The sequence below is a fragment of the Impatiens glandulifera genome, chromosome 8, assembly GCF_907164915.1.
Source record: "Impatiens glandulifera chromosome 8, dImpGla2.1, whole genome shotgun sequence".
Taxonomy (NCBI): Eukaryota; Viridiplantae; Streptophyta; class Magnoliopsida; order Ericales; family Balsaminaceae; genus Impatiens; species Impatiens glandulifera.
The window spans coordinates 13193711-13219064 of NC_061869.1; the positions used below are offsets into that span (position 1 = coordinate 13193711).

At 30.2% G+C, this 25354-nt stretch overlaps 5 protein-coding genes across 5 annotated transcripts; 3 read left to right on the forward strand and 2 right to left on the reverse strand.

The window, feature by feature from the left end:
• Window positions 1-465: 465 nt before the first annotated feature.
• On the reverse strand, window positions 466-2106 carry LOC124911343 (60S ribosomal protein L4). The gene is made up of 2 exons (XM_047451810.1): window positions 941-2106; window positions 466-796 (listed from the first exon to the last, which is right to left on the reverse strand). The coding sequence occupies exons 1-2, from the start codon at window positions 2045-2047 to the stop codon at window positions 683-685; spliced, it is 1221 nt and encodes a 406-aa protein (XP_047307766.1). The 5' UTR covers window positions 2048-2106; the 3' UTR covers window positions 466-682.
• Window positions 2107-4919: 2813 nt separating this feature from the next.
• Window positions 4920-6848, forward strand: LOC124912621 (UDP-glucuronic acid decarboxylase 1-like). The gene is made up of 5 exons (XM_047453263.1): window positions 4920-5696; window positions 5783-5930; window positions 5990-6069; window positions 6144-6227; window positions 6310-6848. The coding sequence occupies exons 1-5, from the start codon at window positions 5085-5087 to the stop codon at window positions 6682-6684; spliced, it is 1299 nt and encodes a 432-aa protein (XP_047309219.1). The 5' UTR covers window positions 4920-5084; the 3' UTR covers window positions 6685-6848.
• A 5823-nt stretch (window positions 6849-12671) lies between these two features.
• LOC124912623 (kinesin-like protein KIN-5B) lies at window positions 12672-18541 on the forward strand. Its single transcript, XM_047453266.1, has 22 exons — window positions 12672-12831; window positions 12922-13105; window positions 13248-13377; window positions 13463-13618; window positions 13694-14031; window positions 14102-14240; window positions 14319-14416; window positions 14504-14660; window positions 14750-14819; window positions 15253-15383; window positions 15469-15549; window positions 15636-15834; window positions 15913-16088; window positions 16349-16510; window positions 16607-16714; window positions 16792-16950; window positions 17031-17114; window positions 17213-17418; window positions 17501-17605; window positions 17693-17802; window positions 17878-18029; window positions 18111-18541. Exons 2-22 carry the CDS (start codon window positions 12924-12926, stop codon window positions 18279-18281), a joined length of 3114 nt encoding a protein of 1037 aa, XP_047309222.1. The 5' UTR covers window positions 12672-12831; window positions 12922-12923; the 3' UTR covers window positions 18282-18541.
• A 1084-nt stretch (window positions 18542-19625) lies between these two features.
• On the forward strand, window positions 19626-24196 carry LOC124911881 (probable protein phosphatase 2C 51). The gene is made up of 6 exons (XM_047452412.1): window positions 19626-20014; window positions 21226-21376; window positions 21475-21541; window positions 21854-22140; window positions 22241-22455; window positions 23679-24196. The coding sequence occupies exons 1-6, from the start codon at window positions 19735-19737 to the stop codon at window positions 24179-24181; spliced, it is 1503 nt and encodes a 500-aa protein (XP_047308368.1). The 5' UTR covers window positions 19626-19734; the 3' UTR covers window positions 24182-24196.
• Window positions 24197-24638: 442 nt separating this feature from the next.
• LOC124911882 (histone H4) lies at window positions 24639-25073 on the reverse strand. The gene has a single exon (XM_047452413.1). The coding sequence runs from the start codon at window positions 25024-25026 to the stop codon at window positions 24715-24717; it is 312 nt and encodes a 103-aa protein (XP_047308369.1). The 5' UTR covers window positions 25027-25073; the 3' UTR covers window positions 24639-24714.
• Between the last annotated feature and the right edge of the window lie 281 nt (window positions 25074-25354).

Here is a 25354-nt window from a genome sequence, read left to right on the forward strand (position 1 = left end):
CAATAGTTTGTACATAATGAGATAAATTAAGCTAAACTAGTTTACAAAAACTAAGATTGAATTAAGTAGAAATATTAATCTCAATCTTCATCAATGTTTTGTGCAGGTTTGTATAACCCAAGTTATACAGGGAATCAAAATCCATGGTCTCTAAAGAACTTTTCTAATAATTATAATAGCTTCCAAACTTAATTTGTTATCAAGATTATTTCTTTCACTACTCATAACAAGCATAACCTGTGTATTTGCTAAGTTTATATCTATGCAGGTAAGATGATAACAGGGCAAAAGAATACAAATTCATTCATTTCATATGATAAGAACCTGATTTTATATTAAAGGAGAAAGAAGTCTAAATTTGATTGTAATCTCTTTAAAAAAAAACCTCAAAAATGAAAGAATAATCATTAAATCTCATGAAAAATATGACTGAAAACATGATATATCAAAACTAATGACTTAGAATTCAAAATAGCCAACTCAAGTTCTATTAAAATGAAAATAAAGGTCCAAAAGAACCATAAACAAAAGCAAAGCCACAATTGTTGATAAACCCATAACTATCCTGCTACTGCATAATATTATGTTCGAAAATCGAACAAAAGAGAACAAACAATAATCCAACACATGAAAAAGAAAGAACAAAGTAAACAAGAGAGAGTATCTGAAAGTAATAATGGAATCACTGAGAAACTCCAAGCCATTTGGTGAAGTTATCAAACTCTGCATAATCACTGTCTGAAATCATAGTTTGATACCATCCCTTTCCTGCAGCTTTAATCTTCTCTGCCTCCTCCTGTTTCAATTTCAATTCAATTCAATTGGGTTAAATGTAATCCAAAAACCCATATCAAACATTGAGTATTCAAGCTATCACTATTTCAGTCTAATGAGCATGAACATATAAAAAATCAATCTTTAAGCTTATTAAGTGATTTACCTTGGGGATTTGCTTCCTCTTCTTATCAAGCTTCTGTTTCTTGGCATCAACCCTTTGGGATTCAGCAAGTAGAGACATCCTTCTGGCTGTCTTGGCATAAGGATTCAGCTTCAACAAAGTGTTCAAATTCTTCAGTGGGTTCTTCTTGATTGAAGCTTTCTTCAATTCCTTCTTGATTGGCTTAACAACAGATTGAACCTCATCAGAATTAATGATCCTAGCAAGATCAGCATTAACCATCTTAGACCTTGGAAGAACATAACCCTTCTTCTTCTCAGACAACTTATCAAACGAACCATAGATCGAATCCAATTTCTCAAAAGCAGATTGAGTCCAGATAATGAAACGACCAAGATGACCACCAGGGGCAAGTTTCAAAAGGTTCAACCTTTCAACATTAGCAATCTCAACACCAGGAATATTCCTAAAAGCCTTAACCAGCTTTGACCCTTCTGTACCATAAACAATAAGAGGACCTTTACGAGAAATATACCTACGGTTCCTCATTTTACCTTTTCCTTGACGAATAGCATGACTATCTTTCGCCTTTTCAGCATCAGGAAAAGCTCCGATCTGCTTAAGAGCCTTGATAGCAGCAGAAGTCTTCTCAATTCCTTCAACCGAATCAGAAACAACAAGCGGCAACTCAGGAACAGATTCAATTCGATGACCACGAGCCAAGACAAGTGAAGGAACAGCAGAAGCAGCTAGAGCTGAAACGACAGCATATCGTTTCTGGTTAACATTGATCCTCCTATGCCAGCGGCGCCAGATCCTTGTCGGTGCAAACATACGTCCACCACGACACATGTTTCCGAAAGCTCCCTGACCAGCACGATGAGTACCACCACCTGGGACACGAGGAATACGGGAAACGGCACGTCCAGTTCCCCATGATTCAGCAGAGGTTTGATGTCCTGCCTTTCTGGAGACAGCGTAGGCTTGACGGCTGTTTTTCGACATGTTTGAATGTACGAAATTGACGATATCAGGACGGATCGGGGCCTTCAATACATCAGGTAAAGGAATGGAAGCACCGTCGGCTGCCATATCGGATTCCAAGTGTTGGACAGTAACAAGAGGACGAACGGCGGCAGCGGCGGCCATTGCTGCTAGGTTAGTGAGAGAGGAGATGGAGAAATGCACTAGTCTTCTCTTGTTTTAGGTTTTAGGTTAAATTTATAATAGGTATACATAGTTGAGTTAGGTTTTATTTTAGTGGGCTATAATGTTAAGCCCATTTAAAATAGTGAGAAGGGTTTAGTTAATAGTTAAAAAAATCAAAACTTCAATTTTTTTTTTTTAAAGATTTGACCCAAAATTAATTTATATTGTTAACTATAAAAAAAATAATTATATATTTTTTTCATATCATTGTATTAAAAAAAAATGGTCTTAACAAAAGAAAAATTGCAAGATATATTTTTGTGGATAAACAACACAAATTAGCACAACCAAGATTTTTATGTACATTAGAAACAATGTAGTTTATCGATATATCTCGAGAAGTCTTAGAAAGGGTCAAACGGAAAGAATGATTATTGGATTTTTCGATGCACCGTAACAATTTTTTAAACAAATATGGTATATATATATATATATATGTTTATTATTATATGACAGGAAGGGATCTTGACGAAAAAATTATTTATTATAGATAGTTGTTGCAAAAAGTGTTGCGAAGAGGGGAAGACGAAACCTTATTTGTTTTTGCATTAAAATGCGTGATTGCGATTTAAACCTACTTTGGAGCATGATTGTTATTGAGTGGGTCATGTCGATTGAGTCAATCGTCGGTTGTTGGGATGTTTGGATAGAAACCGCGAGCTCGGTTGGATTAAGTCTACGGGTCTCCGATTATTTTCTGGTGAATTATTTGACTCAATATGAACTACATTACTTATCGTTATCGCGGTTGACTAATGTGTTTACTCCACCACGTTATTATAATAATGATAGGGAATATCTCTTTTGAAAAATCGGTGGAGACGGTCGGTGAACTCATGAATTTTGATAATCTCTTATATTATGTTTGTTCATTGAGATTTTTTTATGTTCTTATTTAACTCACAAATGGTTAATCTGTTGTGTTTCGCATGTGTTTGGTGACAATGTAACACTCGTCTTTTGATATATATTTTTCGTTTAAACACTAATAATGTTATATTGTATGTTTTAAAATAAATGTTTTGTATATAAATAATTCATCAATATATTTGATAACTTAGTTATTGTAAATAACTGGTATTAATATAAGTGAGTATCAAATTTAAGTGATGGGAGTTGATTTTGAACATAGAATTACTCATACTAGATATCTAGAAAATATTGCTTCTTGTGAGCAACTTTAATACCCATCAATTATCATCACCATCAAAAAGTAAATAGGGAGAAGAAATAATTAGGGGCAAACTAGTATTGTTGCTTTATGGATTCACATTTACATGAGTAGTATTTGTATAAGTGAAAAAGCAAATGAAAAGTAAGAAAATGAATGTTTTAATGTTGTTGATTCATGTGTAAACGAGCCTTTAATCTATGATTAGTTGTTTGTGGGTTGTTTTAATCTATGATTAGTTGTTTGTGGGTTGTTGAATTTAGAGATGAAATGAGGTATAATTAGTGAATTTGTTACAAAGTGCTTTTATACAAGTCATTCATTAATTATAATAGTAATTTGATACCTACATGTTTTTGATGAGAATGAAGTGAAAATCAACATTTATGTGTTTCAGTCGACCATGAAAAACTATATTCCCGGTGAAAATAATAATACTAATATTTTCGCATCAAATAATTAAGGGTTACAGCAAATATCTTAACCATATAAGTTGTGCAAGAACTCTACTTAAATTAAGAGTGGGACATCACACCAACTTGTTATTTTTTAATTTAATGGATAAGATTATGATCATTAGGACAAAGATCTCATTTTGAAGAGAAAAATGAGCAGGGTCGTCCCAAGTTTGGAAGGCTCTAACAAAATGTCGGTCCCAATATGATCCTCATTACAGGATCCCATATTTTCCTTAATAAGAATGGGCAAAATAGTAAAATTAAAATAATAATAATAATATTTTTACTGTTTTATCCATCCCGTGTTTTATCCATCCCGTGAGGGAGAACAAAAGATTCGTAACAAATATTCTAATTGTGTCGGACCCTAGACTTTTTTTCTTTATTTATAAGGGGTCCGGGGAGGTGAGTCTCCCTAGCTCGCCTAACCATATGGCCGACCCTAGTGCAGTAAAAGTGTGTGACGAAGGCAATCGAGAATTTTAAACATAGGGTTCTAGTTTTGTGTACATACAAACTTGTATTCTAGAAAATTTAGTTAGTCTTTTATTTAGTCTTTAGACTTATTCTTTAAATTTGATATTTTAGTGTGTATTTAGGGTGGACAAACCTACCGATTCGATTTGATTCGGTATTTCGGATAAGATATCTGCCTCTAATTTTTAAAAAAATTGTGATCCGTATCCGACTCGGTATCCGATCACTATCTAATCCGAAAACACCGGATCAGATCGAAGTCGAATACCCGTCGATCCAATTTTTCTCATATTTATTATTTTTTGTTTAATAATTAATTATTTAAAAATATTTTTGTTTAAGTAAACAAATAATTATTTTAATTGAGGGAGGCTGTTTGTTGAAAATTATCAAAATACTGTTTAAGACAAATAATAAAAACTCACGTGATCTGCTTCGGGTATCCAAATTTTTTTGCTCGATCCATATCCGATAAAAATATCGAATTCGGATTTTTTCGGATCGGATCGGTCGTATCAACGGATCAAACATTTCAGATAGAATTTTTTAGACACCCTAATTTGTATACACGAACATTTACTAGTTGATTAATCAATTCTATAGATTTTATTTATTTATTATAAATGATTAAATTACTTCTCATCAATACTTATTTAATACTTATTTGTTAATAATAAGAAGAAGAATAAAGTAGTTAGATTGTGATAACAGAATGTAGTTTTTGTACACACAAAATGATGATAATAAGAAACTGACTAACAATGGCGGTGGCTTACCATTACCAAGCTCAGAATCTCTAACACTACACTTCCCTCCATTTCCATTCAATTCCTTCTTCATCTCTCTCAAATCGAAGAAACGACCGAGAATCATGAAACAATTGTACAAACAGTCGACTGTCAGTCACCGTCGAGACGAGGAATTACCATCATCAACCCTCACACCGACATACTCAACCAAGATCCAAAAACATCCAAGGTCTCTCCCTAGATCCATCACCTACCTTCTCAAAGAACAACGACTTCTCTTCGTTCTCGTGGGTATTCTAATCGGTTCAACTTTCTTCATTCTCCAACCTAGTCTTTCCCGAATCGTCCCTTCCGAACAACACTCTTCAATTGCCAGATCGGTGTCTCTCTATGGCCGTGAATCATTACCCACGTATGGATACGGTAGGGAGGTTGGTGGGAGAGTTCCTGTTGGGATTGGTAGGCGGCGGCTTAGGATTGTTGTTACTGGTGGTGGGGGATTTGTGGGTAGTCATCTTGTTGATAAGTTGATTGCTAGAGGGGATAATGTAATTGTTATTGATAATTTCTTTACTGGGAGGAAGGAAAATGTTATGCATCATTTTGGGAATCCGAGGTTTGAGCTTATTAGACATGATGTTGTTGAAGCTATATTGTTGGAGGTTGATCAGATCTATCATTTGGCTTGTCCTGCTTCTCCTGTTCATTATAAGTATAATCCTGTGAAAACAATCATATCCTTCCCAAGTTTTGTTTTTCGTTTTTTCTATTACTGTTGTTTATAATTCATTGTTTTGAGTCCTTAACTGAGAGGATTTACAAAACTAATGTGATGGGAACGCTTAATATGTTGGGTTTGGCTAAGAGAATTGGGGCGAGGTTTTTGCTTACTAGTACAAGTGAAGTTTATGGGGATCCTCTTGAACATCCACAGAAAGAAACATATTGGGGACATGTCAATCCAATAGGTAATTTAATTAAGTAAACTTTGAATGTGTTGATTCTAATGGGTTTGAGAAATTTGTAGGTGTTAGGAGTTGTTATGATGAAGGAAAACGAACAGCTGAAACATTGACAATGGATTACCATCGTGGTGCTGGTGTTGAGGTAATTGATGTGCTGAATTAGGACATATATATTGACTGTTTTAGGGTTCTTTCTTTCTGATTCATCATTTACAGGTCCGCATAGCTAGAATTTTCAATACTTATGGGCCTAGAATGTGTTTGGATGATGGAAGAGTTGTCAGCAACTTCGTAGCACAGGTTTTGATCGCATTTCTGTTCAAAATCAGATAAACAAAAGATGGGTTTTAACCAAAATTGTTTTGATTTGCTTTTGCTGTAGGCGATAAGGAAACAACCATTGACTGTGTATGGTGATGGAAAGCAAACTCGAAGCTTTCAATATGTATCAGATTTGGTGGATGGATTGGTGGCATTAATGGAAGGAGAACATGTTGGTCCATTTAACTTGGGAAATCCAGGGGAATTCACGATGTTAGAATTGGCAGAGGTGGTGAAAGAAAGTATTGATCCTAGTGCGACAATTGAATTCAAACCAAATACAGCAGATGATCCACATAAGAGGAAACCAGATATTAGCAAGGCTAAAGAACTTCTTAATTGGGAACCAAGAGTTTCTCTTCGTGATGGCCTTCCAAGGATGGTTTCTGATTTTAGGGACCGAATCTTGAACGAAGATGAAGGCAAAGGTAATTAACACTAACTAAATATATATATATATATGAATGTCATGCCATGGATTGAGTGATATAGTTTGTATTCATTTCTATTCATTCCACTTCCCTTCCATTCCATTAATATTGTTCCAGTTACTATATGAATTGATGATGATGGTAATGAATATTATTGTGTTTTTCACTACATGATTCACTCATTAGCTTTAATAATCTTTGAAGTTAATTAGTTGCCAAACTAGCTAATATAAATTGATGTTAGATTAGCCAAAATATGTGTTTTATGTGGGGGAGAAAAAGAGGTGAATCACAAATAGAAGGGGGAGGTCCAAAATGTTGTTTGTTCTAGCCCATGTGCAAAGAAAGTGAGTTGGTTCCACGAACTGCTAGTGAATCTCGAATGATAAAGAAATGCATCACGAGAAATGTCATTGCCAAGAGATCTTGCCAATGATGAATCTTAAATGAGGAAGAAATGCATCACGAGAATGTCATTGCCAAGAGATTATGCCAATGATGAGACTTAAATGAGGATTGCGAGAATAAGAGAGATTTTCAAATTTCATAATTATATGACTCTAGACGAGCTCACAAAAGAGAAATGATTTATGTGGACATTAGTTTTATGATTAGATACTTTTGATGTTGTATTTAAGAGTTTTCGTAGATTGAGTTTAGTCAGTCTTGTAGATAAATTTAAATTTGACAATAGCCAGTTGTACCTTATCAAAACTCTCAACTTTGTATTTGGCGAATTGAATGATTTGATATATTGGTTAGTTAAATAAATAAAAAATTAACCATGTATATCTATTTTCAACTTAATTAAAAACATAACTTACACATTTAAATATTTTAAATTAATTTGTAAAGAAATTTTAAATATTTAATATTAATTAATATCTTTCGAATGTGTGGTTCAATGGATGGTTTCTCAGAGTAACATTGTCACATTGTTTGGTGTTTAATTTTTTAAACTAACTTAATTTGTTCATCTATTCCTAAACTAATCTAGTTTACTATTTAAATTCAATTTTATTATTACATTTAAAATTTATTATATATATTTTAAACAATTATTTTTATAAATTTAATATATTTAAATTATTATTTGTATAAACTAAATTATTTATATTTTGATATATATTTTAAATTTTTATTTTTTAAATTTGATTATTTATATTTTATATATAATTTAAATTTAAATTTGTTTATTTTTTATATTTAATGTGTTGTCTTTTATTATAATAGTTTTGACAAATTTTTTAATTTTATATAATTTCACAACAAAATAATTTATATTGATGATTGTAATTGTTTTTAGATAAATGATTATTGTAATAGTTTTTATGAATAGCTAATTATTATATTGTTATGATTAAAATATTTTAAATTTATTAGTATTTATCAATTATTTATTAAAATCTTAAGGTTAAGGGAATATTTATTACACTATATAAATAATAATTGAAATGTAAATATATATATATATTAAAATATAAATAATCAAATTTATAAAAAAAAAAAAATAATTTAAATTATATATTAAAATATAAATAATCAAATTTATAAAAAATAATAATTTAAATTATATATGAAAATATAAATAATCAAATTTATAAAAATATAAATTTAAAATATATATCAAAATATAAATAATTTAGTTTATACAAATAATAATTTAAATATAGAAAATTTATTAAAAAAAAATATTTTTTTTTAAAAAATATATATATATATATAATGAATTTTAAATGTAATAAAAAAAACTGATTTTAAAAAAGGTTAGTTTTGAGAAGAAACAAAGTTACTTTAGAAAAAGCATATCGTTCAACCCAAAGTTGTTTGGTTAAATTTCTCTCCTAACTTTAAAATTAATTTGGTTATTTTTTTTAGTTTAAATATTTATTATTATTTTATTTTTAACATTTCAAAATTATTTTTTTATGTCAGTTTTTTTATTTAATAATATGTATAAATTCTAATTTAAAATAATAAGAATAATATTATTAATTATTAAAATAAAAATATGCATCAACTATTCAAAAGATGTTAATAAAGTATATATTAACTATTTTATTTTTGTATATAATAGTATTATATAAATATATATATATATATTCTTTTAATTACAACATTTATTCATATTTTAAACTGACTAATATAATTAAAGTTCAATAAAAATAAATAGTTTTAAATAAAAAAATATATATAATTTTTATAAAAAAAAAATAATTATATTATATTTAAACATAATATATAACTAATATACTTTATTAATAACATGAAAAAGAGCAAATACCTAATATTTAAGCAATAGTTTAATGATTTTCATTAAAAAATATGAAGGAAATCAAATAAATATATGGCTTAAGATTAAGCAACGTTTAATAGAATTTCTTTTCTAGAGTTTTGATTTAATTTTATTTTAAATATATGAGAGTTTAGTAAATATTTAATACACTTCTTATAATTTAATATATAAGAATACTTAACTGTTTTTGTTTTAGATTTTGGTCAAATATACTTGATAATTTTCAAAATAGTTCAATCTCATTAATTTTTCTACTAAACTTAGTAGAAAGTCTCAAATATATTAATGGATTTGAAATATTATATTTAAACTTATGAATTTGTTAGAAATGATCTCTGTTATGGTAAGGACAAACTATAGCATAGTTTGGGTTGACTCAAATTTTAATTTTAATCCAAACTCAAAATATTAATTTGGAATTTGGATAAGTTAATTTGAGTTAGGTAGAATTTAGGTTGAGTTTATTTTAGGTTGGTTTAGGGTTACTTAAATTATCAAAATTAAATTAATTTAATTATCTCTTATCAATCTAATATAAACTAACCATATTTCAACTATAATATATTTTCTTAATATTATTACGTTGATGTCCATATAGTCAAATAGAAAATAATCGAAAATTTTAAAATACATTAATAATATATTTATTAATTATAGTCTATTCATACCTAACTAATATATCATTATCATTATTGTTTTAAAACTCTTTAATAAATTAATTTATTTATGAAAATAAATAGAATTTATCATATTTAAAACTCTATCTAGTACGAATTATTTAAATAATTCATATTAATCTCACATATTATTTCTTTAACTTATTTAGTAATTAAATTATCAAAATAATTTCAAACAAATTAAAATTATTTTAAACGATAATGTCAAAGACATATTAGACAGAACAAAAAAAACAAATTAAACGGACCAAAAATGTTAAATGTGTCACAAATTTGTTAAACGGCCAAAAAATGTTAAATGTGTTAAAAACGTGTTAAGACGTGTTAAGACGTGTTAAACGTGTTAAGACGTGTTAAACGTGTCAAAACATGTTAAATTGATTAAAACTTGTTACATACTTTTTAAAACTAAAAACATATTAAGCGAGTCAAAACAGGTTAAACGAACTAAATATTAGTTAAACGAGTTAAAAACGTGTTAAATAAATCAAAAACCTATCAAATTAGGTAAAACAAATTAAATAATTGTTAGAACTAATCAAAATGTGTTAACTATAACAAAAACATATTAAATATTAAACGAGTCAAAAACGTAATAGATGTGTTACAAACTAAAATTTAGTTTGGATTACATAACCCAACTCATGTTATTCATTAATATGATTTGGATAATGAAATGATAAAATTTAATTTAAGTTGAACATGAGTTGGATAATATGAATTGGGTTTATCCATTTGTACACTCCTAAAGGTGGTTTTTTTTTTTTCACTTCACATATAAGGACAAAACAATCCAATTTTTTTAAAATAAAAAATATTTTCAACACTTTACCCATCCTATGAGGAGGTGGTTATTTAGGTTTTTTTTTTTTTTAAATCTTGTTTGATTTTATGAAAAAATTGGGTTTTGACCTAAATATCTTTTTATCTCTCTAGATATTTAATTTATATTAAAAATAATAAAAAATAATTTTAATATTTTAAAAGATAAATAAATGGATTAAATTGAATCCTACCAAAATTCCATAACATGTGATAATTTATGTAAACTTATCCAAATGTGTCATATTTAAAAGATGAAGGAAAAAAAGCTAACAAATTTAATTAAGTCTTGTATTGTTAAAATATATTTGTTAAAATTATATAGTCAAATTCAACTTAAATTTTTAATAAATAATTATATATTTTGAATTTTTAATTTTAAAAAGATTAATAATTTTAATATATATATATATATATATATATATATATATATAATTCTTCTAATTTGTAAAATTAATAATAATTTAGAAGATATTTTCAAACAATATTTTTTAAATAATATATATAATAAATTTTATTTTAAAAAAAACACTTAAGTAATGATATTTTTAGAATATAATATTTTTAATAAGATTAATAATTTTATTTTTTATATATCTATTTCTAATATATTATTATTTAAAAGATATGGATTTTATTATTTTGAGTTTTTTAAATATAATTAATAATATATTTTTAATTATTATTTATTTTACTGATTATAAATATCTTATATATTTTATTATTTTAAATTAAAAGTTTAAGTTGAATTTGAATATATAATTTAAATAAATATATTTCACAATATAACAACGCAGGAGTTTATAAGTCTAGCTTTTTTTTGGAGTGAGGATTATGTTCGAATTTTGTTAATACATATTTTTATTTCTTTTGAATTTAAATGGCTGTTCAATGAGTATATTTAAGATATTCTGCTAAGTTTTGACAAATATTTAATACACTTCTTATAATTTAATATATATAAGAATATGATACTTAACTGATTTTGTTTTAAATTTTGGTAAAATTTCCCTGATAATTTCCAAAATAGTTCAATAATATCATTGAATTATTAAATTGATGTTGAATATAAATTAGAATCGGAAAAGTATCCAACAAATTATTATAATTTATTTTACATGAAAGAACAAAGAGAAACCATTATTAATTAGAATCAGAAAAGTATCAAATAAAATATTACTTTTTATTTTACTTTACATGAAAGAACAAAGAGAAATAATTATTAAATTTAATTTATTTAAACATAAATATTCAAAACAAACTATTTAAAGGAGTATTTATTTTTTATAATATAATAAATAACAATAGGTATATTATGCCAATTTAAAATTTTATTATATTTAAGTTTACAATTTGGTATATTTTCAATAACAAAACTATACAATCTTTGTTATTTAAGTGAGTATCAATTAGAATATACAATCTTATGTTAATTAATGGCCTAGGCAAGCCAAAAATAGTAAGGAATTTTATATCAAGAATAAATGTTTTAGATACTATTCAAATTAAAAATGATATAATTAATAATAGATAATAAATTTGAATAATAAAAATCAGTTATAAATTCTATTAGAGTTAATGTGGATTTTTTAGATTTATTTTTGGAGTTTAACTAGATATTTTTATAAATTCATCTCTATCAAATCATTGTCATTTTAAATATTTAACTATAAAATCGTTAATTTCATCAATTTAAATACTAAAATATCTTTATTTTATTTTTATTAAATTAAATTTTAAATATAAAACAATATTTTATTATTAAACCAATTAAAACTCAAATAACATATTTTTTACTGAACAATTTTTTTTTAGACAAAACCCTTAAAAAACAAAATCAAACATGTTCTTAATGTTACTAAAAGTTATGTTCTTAAAAATAACAATAAAAATAACAAGATCAAATATTAGTTTAATTCTAAGAAATAAATATTTTATTAATTTTAATCATTACATAACATACATATTCACTTTTTAAAAAAATTAAAATAATTAAAAGGAAAAAAAATTACAAAAGTTAAAATATCATAATAATTGTATTTATTATCTTTGGTCAAATATCATATAGTTATTAAATACATTTTCTATTTTTGTAAGATGAAGAGAATTTGAATTTTTCCGGTCCCACCAGCCCAACGGCTATCTACACCATATAGTATACTAGTCGTTGGATAAAGCCTGACAAGTTACCAATCTCACTTCGAAATCGCAATTGAAATCGAAATACCACAACATAGAGAGAGAAATACCGATCGATTGTTCAAAGTTCAAATCTCAAAAGCACAATTCTACAAGGGTTTTCATTTTTCTCTCAAATCGACGCTCCTTCTAGGGTTTCCGGCTGAATTAAGAACTCGGTAAGAAATGAATTTGATAAGTGAACTGAATTACAGTGTTTTTTTTGTACGATTTAAGATCTTCTGACTGTTTACTGGTTTATGGATCAGAAATGGTATCTCTAACTCCAGATACATCCCGAAAGGTAGGACAAGGGATGGCGCCATCTCCGATTCCATTTCTCACTCCTCGTCCAGAAAGGCGACGTCTTGAATCTAGATGTTCTGATTTGGGTTTGAGTCGGCATAATAATAGAGATCAAGAAATTAATGTGCAAGTCATTCTCAGATGCAGGTATTTCTGAGCTTATTTTCATTAGGGCTGCTGTAATTTGAAATGAATTTGAACATTCTGCTGTTTTCTGGTGGATTTTGACCTAAGTTATCATTTTAGAACAATGTTTTCTTTAGAATTCATAAATGAGACTTGTTTTCAGGCCACTAAATGAGGATGAGCAAAGAGTGAATGTGCCAAGAGTGGTAACTTGTAATGAACATAGAAGAGAAGTCAATATTATACAAAGTGTAGCTAATAAACAAGTGGATAGAGTTTTTACCTTTGACAAGGTAAGTTGAAAGATCAGTGTTATATAAAATGTTCTACAATTGTAATTGTTTAACAGCAAATTGATTATTCTTACTTGGGTAATAGGTATTTGGGCCAAAAGCACAACAAAGATCAATATATGACCAAGCAATTACTCCCATTGTAAATGAAGTTCTTGAAGGTTTCAACTGTACCATATTTGCATATGGACAGACAGGAACAGGAAAAACATATACAATGGAGGGAGGAATGAGGAAGAAGGTATAAAAAAATCTGCATCAAATCTTTATACACAGAAAAAAAAATGGATTTCTAATGAAATGGTTTCAAAAATAGGGTGGTGAGTTGGCTGCTGAGGCTGGTGTTATACCAAGGGCGGTTCGTCAGATCTTTGATGTATTGGAGGCACAAAATGCTGATTATAATATGAAAGTGACTTTTCTGGAACTTTACAATGAAGAAATCACGGATCTTCTTGCACTTGATGATTCATCAAAGCCTTTGGAAGATAGGCAAAGAAAACCCATTTCCTTAATGGAGGATGGTAAAGGTAGTGTGATTGTAAGAGGTCTAGAAGAAGAAGCTGTATACAGTGCCAATGAAATTCACAACCTTTTGGAAAGAGGAGCTGCAAAAAGGCGTACAGCTGATACTTTGTTAAATAAGCGTAGCAGGTTGAGTTTTTTTCTTTTTTCTATAACATGGTTTTGAATGTATGGGTATTTGACATTTGTAATCTTGCAGCCGATCTCATTCAGTCTTTACCATAACTGTTCATATTAAAGAAACAACTATTGGAGATGAGGAGCTCATCAAATGTGGCAAGCTTAATCTAGTTGATTTGGCTGGATCAGAGAATATATCTCGGTCAGGTGCTCGAGAGGTATGTAAATTCACTCTATTTAGAGATTATTGATTAATGTTTGTTAGATGCTAAAGTTTGTAGTTTTGTTTGATGAAGGCTCGTGCAAGGGAAGCTGGAGAAATAAACAAGAGCTTGTTAACACTTGGACGTGTAATAAATACTCTTGTGGAACATTCTGCTCATGTTCCTTACAGGTAATGTGCTAAACTAACAAATTTTTGATATGGTAATTGATGATGAACTAGCTTTTTATTTGATTGTTATGAATTCACATTGTGCAGAGATAGCAAGTTAACTAGATTGCTGCGAGATTCATTAGGAGGAAAAACGAAAACTTGTATTATTGCAACAATTTCTCCATCTGCTCATTGTTTGGAGGAAACTCTAAGCACATTAGATTATGCTTATCGTGCCAAAAACATCAAGAACAAGCCAGAGGTTATTATTATCTAAAATTCTTTATTTAGATAATAAAGAAAATGTCTAAGACTGTTCTATATGTGCTAATGTTAAATTATACTTTTCAGGCAAACCAGAAAATGTCTAAGGCTGTGCTGCTTAAAGATTTGTACTTGGAAATGGATAGAATGAAACAAGGTTGGTAACCACTTTTATGTTTCTTGATCTTTTACTTAGCTGAATTAGACCCCACCCAAGATAGTTCCTTAAAAGTCTCATGTTCGATTCTCACTTAAATTTGCTCAGTTCCTTTATAGAAAAAACATGGTCTCAAAAAAAGAAGCTGAATTGGATAAATGGATCAAACTTATAAAATAGTCTCATATTTGATTCGCACTAAGATCATCTTGATTGAAAGGACTCTCCTTAGTCCCTTTGGAAAAAAAAACCTGGTCTCGTGAAAAAGAAGCTTAATTGGATAAATGGATCAAACTTATAAATGGTCTCATATTCGAATTCACAATTTAAAACATCTTGATTAAGTGGGACTCCCTCTAATCCCTTCAGGGAAAAAAACTGAATTGAATAAATGGATCAAACTTAATTTTGTTTTTCATTGCAATTAAACTAGATGTTCGAGCAGCAAGAGAAAGAAACGGTGTTTACATTCCTCATGAAAGATTTGCTGCCGATGAAGCTGAAAAGAAGGCAAGGAATGAGAAGATTGAACAGTTGGAGTCTGATTTAAATGCTAGTGAAAAGGTATGAATTTTTCCTGTTCAGGTAATTCACCAGAAGATGATATTTGTGTATTGGGCTCTAAAAATGATGAATTTCCTGCCAACAGCAAGTGGAAATGTTTCGGGAACTCTATGTTACAGAACAAGAAGAGAAACTAGACATACAGAGTGAGCTTAAGGATTGTAAGGTAATTTATTAATACACACACAAAAAAGTCTGATCTGAATAGTTTTCATGGCATGTTCTGATCTTTATTAATTCTTTCATTCTCAGATGGATTTGGAAAATACTAATATGAAGTTAAAGGATCTCCAAGAGAAGCACAGGGAAGCCATTTCGACACTGAAGCAGAAAGAGTCTGCCATTACCAAACTTATACAATCAGAGAATTTCTTGATTGAACGTGCAAAAGAATTGCGAGGCAATTTGCAGATTGCATCAAATGATATATCTACCTTGTTTGAAAAAATAGGTATTGACTGACTGCTCATTGTTTTTCCTTCAAATTCCGTCTTCTCTTGATTAAATCTAAACCTCAACTCTTATGTAGATCATAAAGATAGTTTGGAGTCTAAAAATCAAGGCCTTCTACTTGAATTTGGATCAAAGCTTGATCAGAGTCTAAAGGACCTACACAAGACAATTCTTGGGTCAATCTTTGAGCAGCAGCAACAATTGAAGACTGCAGACGAACATGTCTCCACTTTTCTTGCCAGTAAACATGATGTAAGAACTACTCAATTAGTTTTCTTTTGGCAGATATCTCATCTGAATGTTGATTCAACGAGATCAAATTTGGAAGGATGAACATTGTATTTTAAAAGAACATTTTAGTCATTTTACCTAAATAACCCACTTTTTACATCAAACTCGAGCTCTTAGTAAGGAACTTATTGATCTGCATCTAGATTCAGAATAAGCCCATTATTAGTTAATTTGTGGGTATCAATTACTTAATGATTATCTTCTTGTTTTCTTTCTTCCAGGCAACTGAGATATTGGAATCTAGAGTACAGAAAATGTTGCAGACATATATTACTGGAACTTCAACTCTAAAGGAGCTAGCTCATTTGTTGCAAACTAAGTCTTGTTCTGATCTTCAGACAATGAAGTCCACAATGACATGTCAAATAACCGAGCTTGAGAAAGTATGAGGCGCCATATGACTTAAAAAAGTTTAGTTCTCTTCATTTCATCAACACGAACTGATAGATGTGGTTATTTTGCTTCATTTTTTTCTACAGTTTCTGGATAACGCTGTTTCAGATGGAAAACTTGTGGCTGCTGATATTCAAAATAGTATTACAGAGCAAAAGGAAATCTTAGCTTACTCGTCTAGGCAACAAGAAGAGGTATATAAATGCTACTTTTATTTTCATTTCAAAAAATTGAACCAAAAAATTCAACAATTGTCTTAAAATTCTAACAGGGCCTACATCGAAGTATGGTTTCAGCAGAGACGATTTCAAGGTTAACTGAGGATTTATTTAATGAAATCACTCACCATGCTTCTGAACTTGTTAGAGCTATTAGAGATAGCCAAATTGACCAATGCCATAAGTTAGCACTTTTCCAGGAGACATTTAAGGTGAAGTTAACAAAACTAACTATTTTCCTTTTAACAACACTAAAGAACAATTTTCTTAGCATTTTTATTGTGGGGAGCAGGAAGAGGCAGTTCATGAAGAGAAGCAGGCGATGGAGAAGATTGCAGCAATATTAACATCTCTGACTGCTAAGAAAACTGGGATGGTTAGTTTAGCTTTCGATATTCCATTTTTTGTAACATGCATCATAATCAGTGACGTTGTGTTTCCTAACCTTTCAAGTATTTTATTAATTTGAATCAGGTTTCAGAAGCTTCAAGAAAAATTCAAGAGTCGACAGTAGACAGTAATGCAAAGTTACTGCAAGAGATATCAAATATGCAGAATATTTCGACGAGATCAAATAATGAACTAAACCTACAACATGACAAACTAAGAAGCTGGTATTTGGAAGATACATTCAGTTTAGCTGAAACCAAAACTACTATTGAAAATTCTCTTCAAGAGTGGTAAGTTCTCTTTTTATTTTTTTTACGAGGAATTTGTTATCTTATTATTAGCATATTGATTTACCTTAACATGGTTTTACAGTACGAATAAGGTTGATTATTCAAGGCAACATTGGGAGAGTGTGACAGAGCTATCGATTAACCATATGAACGAAAGAATCATGACAAAGATCGAATCCTTTGTAGAGTATGTTTTTTTGTTAATTCAGTATAATAGTTTCACTTTTATGTTTTGATATTTGTTATATACTTACTCATTGTTTTCTTTCAATAGGGAAACAAATATTGCAAACAATATTTTGCATGATGAAATTACATCCACATCCTCTTCTTTAGATGCGGAAATCCATACCAGAATCTCTGATATTTCGTCGGCTGCAAATGGTATTATTCATTTTCTATAATGTTTTCTTAAACAATCAGCGAAAACTTATACCTGATTGTGTTTCTGTTTGGCAGATTCTCTCATGCTTGATAAAGAATCAATGAAGGAAGTAAACAACATATCTAACATGTGCGTAAATACACTGAATTGCATCGGAAAGAAGCATAAGGAAGTTGTAGCAGAGATTAGAAACCAAACAGAACAGTGTCTAAAAAGAGATTATCTGGTAAAGAGATAGAACTAATTATCTTCTCCTTATAAAGATTTTATTTTTCTTGGATGGTTTCCTTATTTTCCTCATGAACAGGTGGATCAAATTGAAAATGTGATACCAAGGAAACGCGAAATAGTGATACCAAGTTTGGCTTCAATTGAAGAGATGAGAACGCGATCATTTCCTATTCATAATCAAGCCAAGGTGATTGCTGATGATGTGAATGTTGTTGCTAATAGAGCTCCTTTCGCGGATGTCAATTGATGATGATGAACTTGAATGAAACAAGAGAGGAAAATCTCTGCATTATTTATGTAGAAATAAATGGCAGTCATCTACTGATGAATCTAGTTTATTTCCTATCATTTCTCTTTAATTGTCATGGCTTGCTAATTATCAAGCTAAGTGTGTGTGTGAGTGAACCTTATAAGCTAGTTTAGTCACCATTTCATTTCAATTAATCTTGTTTATATAAGATGTCATTCATAATGGACTTATATGTAAGTTTGTCTTTTTATTCATAATTTCTTAATTTCATTATATGTTTAATTCTTGTTCAAAATACATAGATTAAAGTGGGTCTTTGCAAAGATTAGTTGAGATTTATGGTTGTAAAAAAAATTATATATATATATTAATTTTTTAATTTTAATTAAAAATAAATTAAGTAGAGAGTAGGAGATTTTAAAAAGGAAATTTGACTAAATGACCCTAAATATGCTCATGTTTAACTTTTTGATCTCTTATTTTTTTTAGCCGAAACCGGCAATCGTGAGACAAAAAATAAAATTTGTCTCGCGATTGCCGGTTGCGTCTCGCGAATGTCGGTTGCGTCTCGCGAATGTAGACGTCACGTGACAGGGACAAAATCGTCAAAAAATAAAGGTGTCACCAGCGCATTTAATTTTATGCGCCGATCAAAATGTCAAATAAAGTTATCTTTAAGACCATCTCGTCAAATTTCCCCTTGAAAATAAATAAATGAAAGGTTGCTATTAACTATTAAGCAATTATAATTGGTGGATCCAAATGGTTCTATTTTAGAATTTTTTTGGGGTTTAATATCCCGAATAAAAAGTGAATGATATTTATGTGTTCCAAAACACTAATAAATAAATTAAGTATTTATTTATGTATTTTTCATATTTTATAAGAATTTTATAATAATATTAATTTTTAATATATTATAATATATTATTATATAAAATCATCTTTTATATAATTTTATTAAAATTGTACTTTTTCTTTTATTAAATATGATATAAATAATGCTTACGAGAATTTTTTTAAATTAAAAATAAAAATGCTCTAAATAGAATGGACAAAAATAATAATATTCTTTGCAATGATGTTATATTCATTAAACAAAATGAATGAGTCATCAATGTAACTCAATGGTAAAAGTTCGACTTAACCGTCCAAAATGTTACGGTTAATTTCATAACGCTTTAAGTTTAAACGGGATAATGGCTAGTTGTGTTTGTACTATATTTTTAACTTTTTAAATTTATTAAAAAAAATTATTGAATATTAATTATTGTAAATGATTTAGACAAATACTAGAATTTTAACTAAAAAACTAGTATCTTCTTCCTTTTGTACATACTACATACCGAAGAGAAGATTGATCCTATAATCCCGATCGGTGATCGTAAGTACCCGCGCTCTCACCTTTACTCATCTAGACTATGAAACGGAGACCGAATTTGTGAATAAGATGGCACGATTGAAGGTTTTGATCCTCTTATGTGGAGCATTGACGCTCGTAAACTCGTTTTGCGATGTAAATAAAGTGTCCGAGACTTGTAAGGAGGTTTATAATGAAGGCGGAGCAGCTGCCATTCTTCAATCACTCCAATGTTCCGTCTGGATTACCTCCACCAGATCATCATTCGAAGTTCAGACTGCAGAGTGTGATTCTGCGACCATGAAAGGTAGAAGGAAATATCAAGAGGACCGAATTCTTTGCAACCCTGTTTTCCAAATTTCTCTATTTGGTATGGTCACTTCCATTTCTTAATCTTTGTATTCGGATTAATACATTTTCTTTATCATGAATTTGAAAAGTTCATGATTTGAAGGTTAGGTTTGACTATTTATCAACTGAGCAGCTTAATTTGATGAAATGTGTTTGCAGTTCATATACTTTAGGGTACTATTATACTATTTGTGTAGGCTTGGCATGTTGGATTATAATCTAAATGGTGAAAGCTTCATCAAATACAGTAATCATATCAAAAAATTGAAGTAATACCTGATTCGCAAAAGCATACCTGAATTCATAATCTTCTGCACGATTTCTGATAAGATTTAGCAGTTTAGGTCCTCCTATGTGAAGTTGTGAACAGCCCCCATGAGTTAGTTTGGTTTTCTCATTAGTCCTCCTTTTTAGCATGATGAGATGTGCAAGTCGGAGAATATGCTATTCATATGGTTCGGGACCTAACCCAAGTTTCCATTGGCAAAGAACGAACAACTCAGTCAAAGAGACTAAGTTTCCACATAATCAAAGTTCCCACCTCTTTTCATTGGGGGAGCAGTTAAACGTATTCTCTGGTATCCTTGTCACCCAGTCTGCCTACTCTAATGCTGATTGGACAAGATGTTTTGATGATCTTCGTTCGACTATTGGCTATTGTATCTTCTTAGGCGTCAATCTCATCTCTTGGAACTCTAAGAAACAACATGTCATTGTACGCTCCAATACTGAATCCAAATATCACGCTCTTGCGCATAAAACTGCTAACCTATGTTAAATCCAATCTCTACTTGGTCAACTTTGAGTTCCTCTCCCTTCTCTTCTCTTCTCTCGTCAGCCTGGTTTTTTATGCTCGTCAAAACATATTGAAATTAACTTCATTTTGTTTGGGAAAAAGATGTTCGCGTAGAGAATTTAATATCTGTTGGAGTATTTAATTGAAGAACACAATATATATTACTTATGAAACTAATAGAGAGTCAATTTTTGTTTACAACTGATTCTTGGTTTTAGAGCATGAAGACTGCTTGGATTGGGGAAGATTTGATTTGTTTTGTTGATGAGGGACTTGAGTTCTTTCACAATCTGAACTCCCATTGAAAACTCATTTTTATCTTGTCCGGAATCTATTTCCAATTAGTTTCGCATATTAAATAGATATTCAAGTTCCTGTAAATTCAAGCTTATTAACAAATGGGATAGAAATATAAATAATTTGACTGCATGCAGGCAATAATGTGCTCAGAGAGGTCAAAGTTGGTGTTGTGGCTATATTTGATGGTCATGGTGGCAATGAAGCAAGTGAAATGGCCTCAAAACTTTTCTTTGATTATTTTTATGTCCATTCCCTGTTTGGCTCTTACAAGACGACGAATGCAACGTATGTCCTCTTCTTCTTATTATTATTATATTATAAGATGGTCATTACTAGCAAGAATTTATATGATCACTTTCTTTTGCTGTTGAATCTTGTCTCAGTACCAAAGAAATACTGAAGCAAGCTCTTTTGAACTCACTCGTTGAGATTGATCGAACATTCACCATAGTAAGTATTCTTTTGCTTCAATTCTTCATTGGAAACTTGTATTTTGTTACAATCACGATCCCACTGAAAATCGTCATGATAAAAATTGAAAGTTAATTTTTTGGATCATGATCAAGATTATAGTGTGATATTGTTGCTTCATTTAGTATACAAATTATTTTATATATCATTATCCAAATTATAATGTAAATTTTTGTTTCATTTGGTATTAAGATTATTTTTACATCTCGAATGTAGATTTTTTCAATCAATCATGATCAACATGAAAAAAAAAGTATCCCAATGCTCATTCTGTATTTACATTTTTTTCAGGAAGCTTACAAGAACCGAATTTATTCAGGCACTACTGCAATTGTTACCCTATTTCTAGATGATGAATTCTTAGTCGCCCACATCGGTGATTCAAAGGCCCTAATCTGCTCGGAGAATTCAACTTCATCCCTTTCTGTAACAGAACTAACTTGGGATCATAATGCATATAGAGAAGATGAAAAATCCCGAATAGAAAAGGCTCGTGGCTATATCACTGATTGGGATGTTCCTCGAGTCATGGGAAGTTTAGCAATTACTCGAGCCATTGGTGATGTTCCTCTAAAAATGTACTTTTACCCTTTTACCCTTTTACCCTCATCATTTATTTTAAGATCAAATTGTAACCACAAATTATCACACTTAATCCATCTGATTTCATTTTTGCAGGTATGGAGTTATTGCAGATCCGGAATTAAGAAACTGGGAAGGTTTGAGAAGAAACGATAGTTATATGGTGGTATCATCAGACGGTATATTAGAATCATTGAAAACTCAAGATGTTTGTGATCTCTTGAGTGATATGAAAAATCGAGATATTAAGAGTCCTTGTATTTCGTCGCAATCTTTCGCAAACTGCATTATCAGCACTGCTTTCTCGAAAGGTAGTACCGATAATTTGTCTGTTGTTGTCATTCCTCTTAAACTAACACACTTTCACACTGAAGAAGAAGAGCATGAATCTTAGTTTACAATAATACTCAATCTTGTTTCCAATGTTATATTTGGTTTTATTAGATGTAAGAATAGGAATCATAAAAGCAGTTTACATTTGCTTCCTGTTTTTTTCTTCTTAAAATCTCGATTCATTCCTTATTCTACGCTAAATAGACATCCATGAAATAGATCGATTCTTACCTAGGCTACCATGAAATAGATCGACATGCTATAGCTTACAACAAAGTTTGATTTTCGATTCGTAATTTTTCTTTCTTTATTAAAATATTCAAAATATTTGAATTTAATTTAGAAAATAATATGTTGGATTAGATTTGCACATGAAAATTGGAAATTGGTAAGAAAATAAAGGAAAATATAAGGATATATTTCTTAATTTTATTATATTTAGTTTTATATTAAAATAAAATAAATAAATAAATAAATCATTACCTTAATTGTAAACCTTGTTCCATATTTAAAGGAATTCCTTTTCCTCCATTATGCCGTGACTAGTGATCTGCATATATCTTTGGTAACGTACTCACGTCTATATCCTCTCTAGAAGCGGCGGCGATTACGATTACGGTTGCGCAATATCATCATCATTGTCTTGACGAACCTCGATTTCGATTCTTCGTCTGCAAACAATCACGGTAGAAACTCGTCGATTCTCAATCTGTTTTATCGGATCTTTCTCCTTGACGCTGATTCAAAACTTCCGGTTAGCTCTTTCGCTCTGTTCTGTTTTCTCTATTGTATGATTTATCTCTTTAGTTTTGATTTATTGCGATTGATCCGCTAATGGCATTCTTGTTTCTTAACGTTGTTTAGTAAGCATTAGCTTAACATTCTTTAATAATATGTATATTTTGAACCGTCCATATTGTTAGGGTTTCGCTCTTGTCTTAAGGTGATTTCGTTTTATCTCGATCAGATTTCATTATTTAGTGCTTTGTCTTTGATTCAAATCAGTATATACTTCTGTGCTGTTGATTTGTGTATATTATGCGATTTTGAAGGTTTCTTAAGCTTGTTGAGCAATTCTCACTTGATGTTTGAAATTTGGTTTATCAATACGACACAAGTCATTCTAGATTAGAATTGGCTTTGTAGATTTCGATAGTCCTTTTCTTTAATGGATATTTGGTGTTCATCTTTTGAATTTCAGATATGGAAGCTTCTCTGGAGAATCTTGAGCTAGGGTTACATAATGTTCAAATTCATAATGATGAGGGTTATCTGTCCACCAATACTAAGGTTTTGCACAATGGTAAGGGAATGCATAAGGATGTAAAGAAGGAGAATGTTGTTGTTCAAGAAGAAGAAGATGAAGAAGAAGAGGAGGAAGATGATGATGATATAGATGCTTATCTAATGAAGCAAAGTGGATATTCAACAAACATCAAGAAACCATCCCATCAACCAATTGCAGTAAAGGATGAAGAAGAAGAAGAAGATGAAGAAGAGGAGGAAGATGATGATGACATAGATGCTTACCTAATGAAGCAAAGTGGATATGCAACAACCATCAAGAATGATGATGATGATGAAGAAGACGAAGAAGAGGATGATGAAGATGATATAACAAATGACATACTGAAGCAAAGTGGCTATGGCAGTATGAAGAAACATCATTCAACACCAAAAACAGTAAGGGTTCTTGATATTTAATCCAAATTGATTCTATATACTAAATCTCAAAAACCCACATCAAAATGATCAAATAATTCATTGTTTTCATCATTAAACAAATTTCTTTTCTGTATAGGCTGTTCTTGTGAAGCTTGTTTCAGCACTAAAAGGCAGTCGAGAGAAACAAGGAACACAAACAAAGAACCTATCAGTAACATGGTCACCCGATGTATACGATCCTCAACCATCAGCAGATACATTCGTTAGAATCAAGAAACCCCGACTCAAAAGCGACAGCAAAAAGGTTCAAGAATTGAAGAAAAACGGGAAACCCATTGGCAAAGACAAAGGCAAACCAGGTAAAGGCAGCAACAAAGGAAGTGGAAGCAATAGTAAAGACAAGAAAAACAAATTCAATAACAATTCAAGAAGAAGTTATGGTTCATTTGACAACGACGATTAATTAAGGTATATCTAGAATTAGAATTAGTAAATATATCTTGAACAACGTTAAAAACAAACACTTTTATTTGATAAATGCAATCTTTTTATGAAAACATTAGATTATAATTTTATCCTCCAAAACCATAGAGTGTTCTTCCTTGTCTTTTAAGAGCATAAACGACATCCATGGCGGTAACAGTTTTCCGACGAGCATGTTCGGTGTAAGTGACGGCGTCGCGAATGACGTTTTCGAGGAAGATCTTGAGAACGCCGCGAGTTTCTTCGTAGATTAGACCGCTGATTCTTTTAACACCTCCTCTACGAGCAAGACGACGAATTGCAGGTTTTGTTATTCCTTGAATGTTGTCTCGGAGAACTTTCCGGTGACGTTTTGCTCCTCCTTTTCCTAAACCCTTGCCGCCTTTTCCACGACCAGACATTTTTAGAGAGAGAGAGAGAGGGAGAGAATTAGTTTAGGATGGAAAGAGGAGGAAGATGGGATGATAAATAGGTGGTTTGGTGTTTTCACTGTTTTGGATGGGAGATGTGAATCAACGGCTTGAGATGATGATCCTTGTCATGTATGTTATGGAGATAAGAATCGACGGTCGAAGATTCTTTATCTTGTGTGTTTGTTTTATGATTGGGGAGATTAACTTTATTTTTCTTTTAACAAAACCAATCACAAATAGGGTTAGAAAGAAATTTATAAAATAATAAATAAAAATATTATATATATATAATTAATTGAGGAAGTTCTAAATGGTT

Bases quoted from the DNA above. Each gene is read 5' to 3' on its own strand.
- LOC124911343 (XM_047451810.1), bottom strand. From the start codon at position 2,047: ATGGCCGCCGCTGCCGCCGTTCGTCCTCTTGTTACTGTCCAACACTTG. The intron at 797-940 runs GTAAATCACTTA...AAATTGAAACAG, and splicing joins AGAGGAAGCAAATCCCCAAG to GAGGAGGCAGAGAAGATTAA.
- LOC124912621 (XM_047453263.1), top strand. From the start codon at position 5,085: ATGAAACAATTGTACAAACAGTCGACTGTCAGTCACCGTCGAGACGAG. The intron at 6,070-6,143 runs GTAATTGATGTG...CATCATTTACAG, and splicing joins ATCGTGGTGCTGGTGTTGAG to GTCCGCATAGCTAGAATTTT. The intron at 6,228-6,309 runs GTTTTGATCGCA...CTTTTGCTGTAG, and splicing joins TCAGCAACTTCGTAGCACAG to GCGATAAGGAAACAACCATT.
- LOC124912623 (XM_047453266.1), top strand. From the start codon at position 12,924: ATGGTATCTCTAACTCCAGATACATCCCGAAAGGTAGGACAAGGGATG. The intron at 15,550-15,635 runs GTAATTTATTAA...TTTCATTCTCAG, and splicing joins GTGAGCTTAAGGATTGTAAG to ATGGATTTGGAAAATACTAA. The intron at 16,511-16,606 runs GTATGAGGCGCC...TTTTTTCTACAG, and splicing joins AAATAACCGAGCTTGAGAAA to TTTCTGGATAACGCTGTTTC.
- LOC124911881 (XM_047452412.1), top strand. From the start codon at position 19,735: ATGGCACGATTGAAGGTTTTGATCCTCTTATGTGGAGCATTGACGCTC. The intron at 20,015-21,225 runs GTATGGTCACTT...GACTGCATGCAG, and splicing joins TTTCCAAATTTCTCTATTTG to GCAATAATGTGCTCAGAGAG. The intron at 22,141-22,240 runs GTACTTTTACCC...TCATTTTTGCAG, and splicing joins GGTGATGTTCCTCTAAAAAT to GTATGGAGTTATTGCAGATC.
- LOC124911882 (XM_047452413.1), bottom strand. From the start codon at position 25,026: ATGTCTGGTCGTGGAAAAGGCGGCAAGGGTTTAGGAAAAGGAGGAGCA.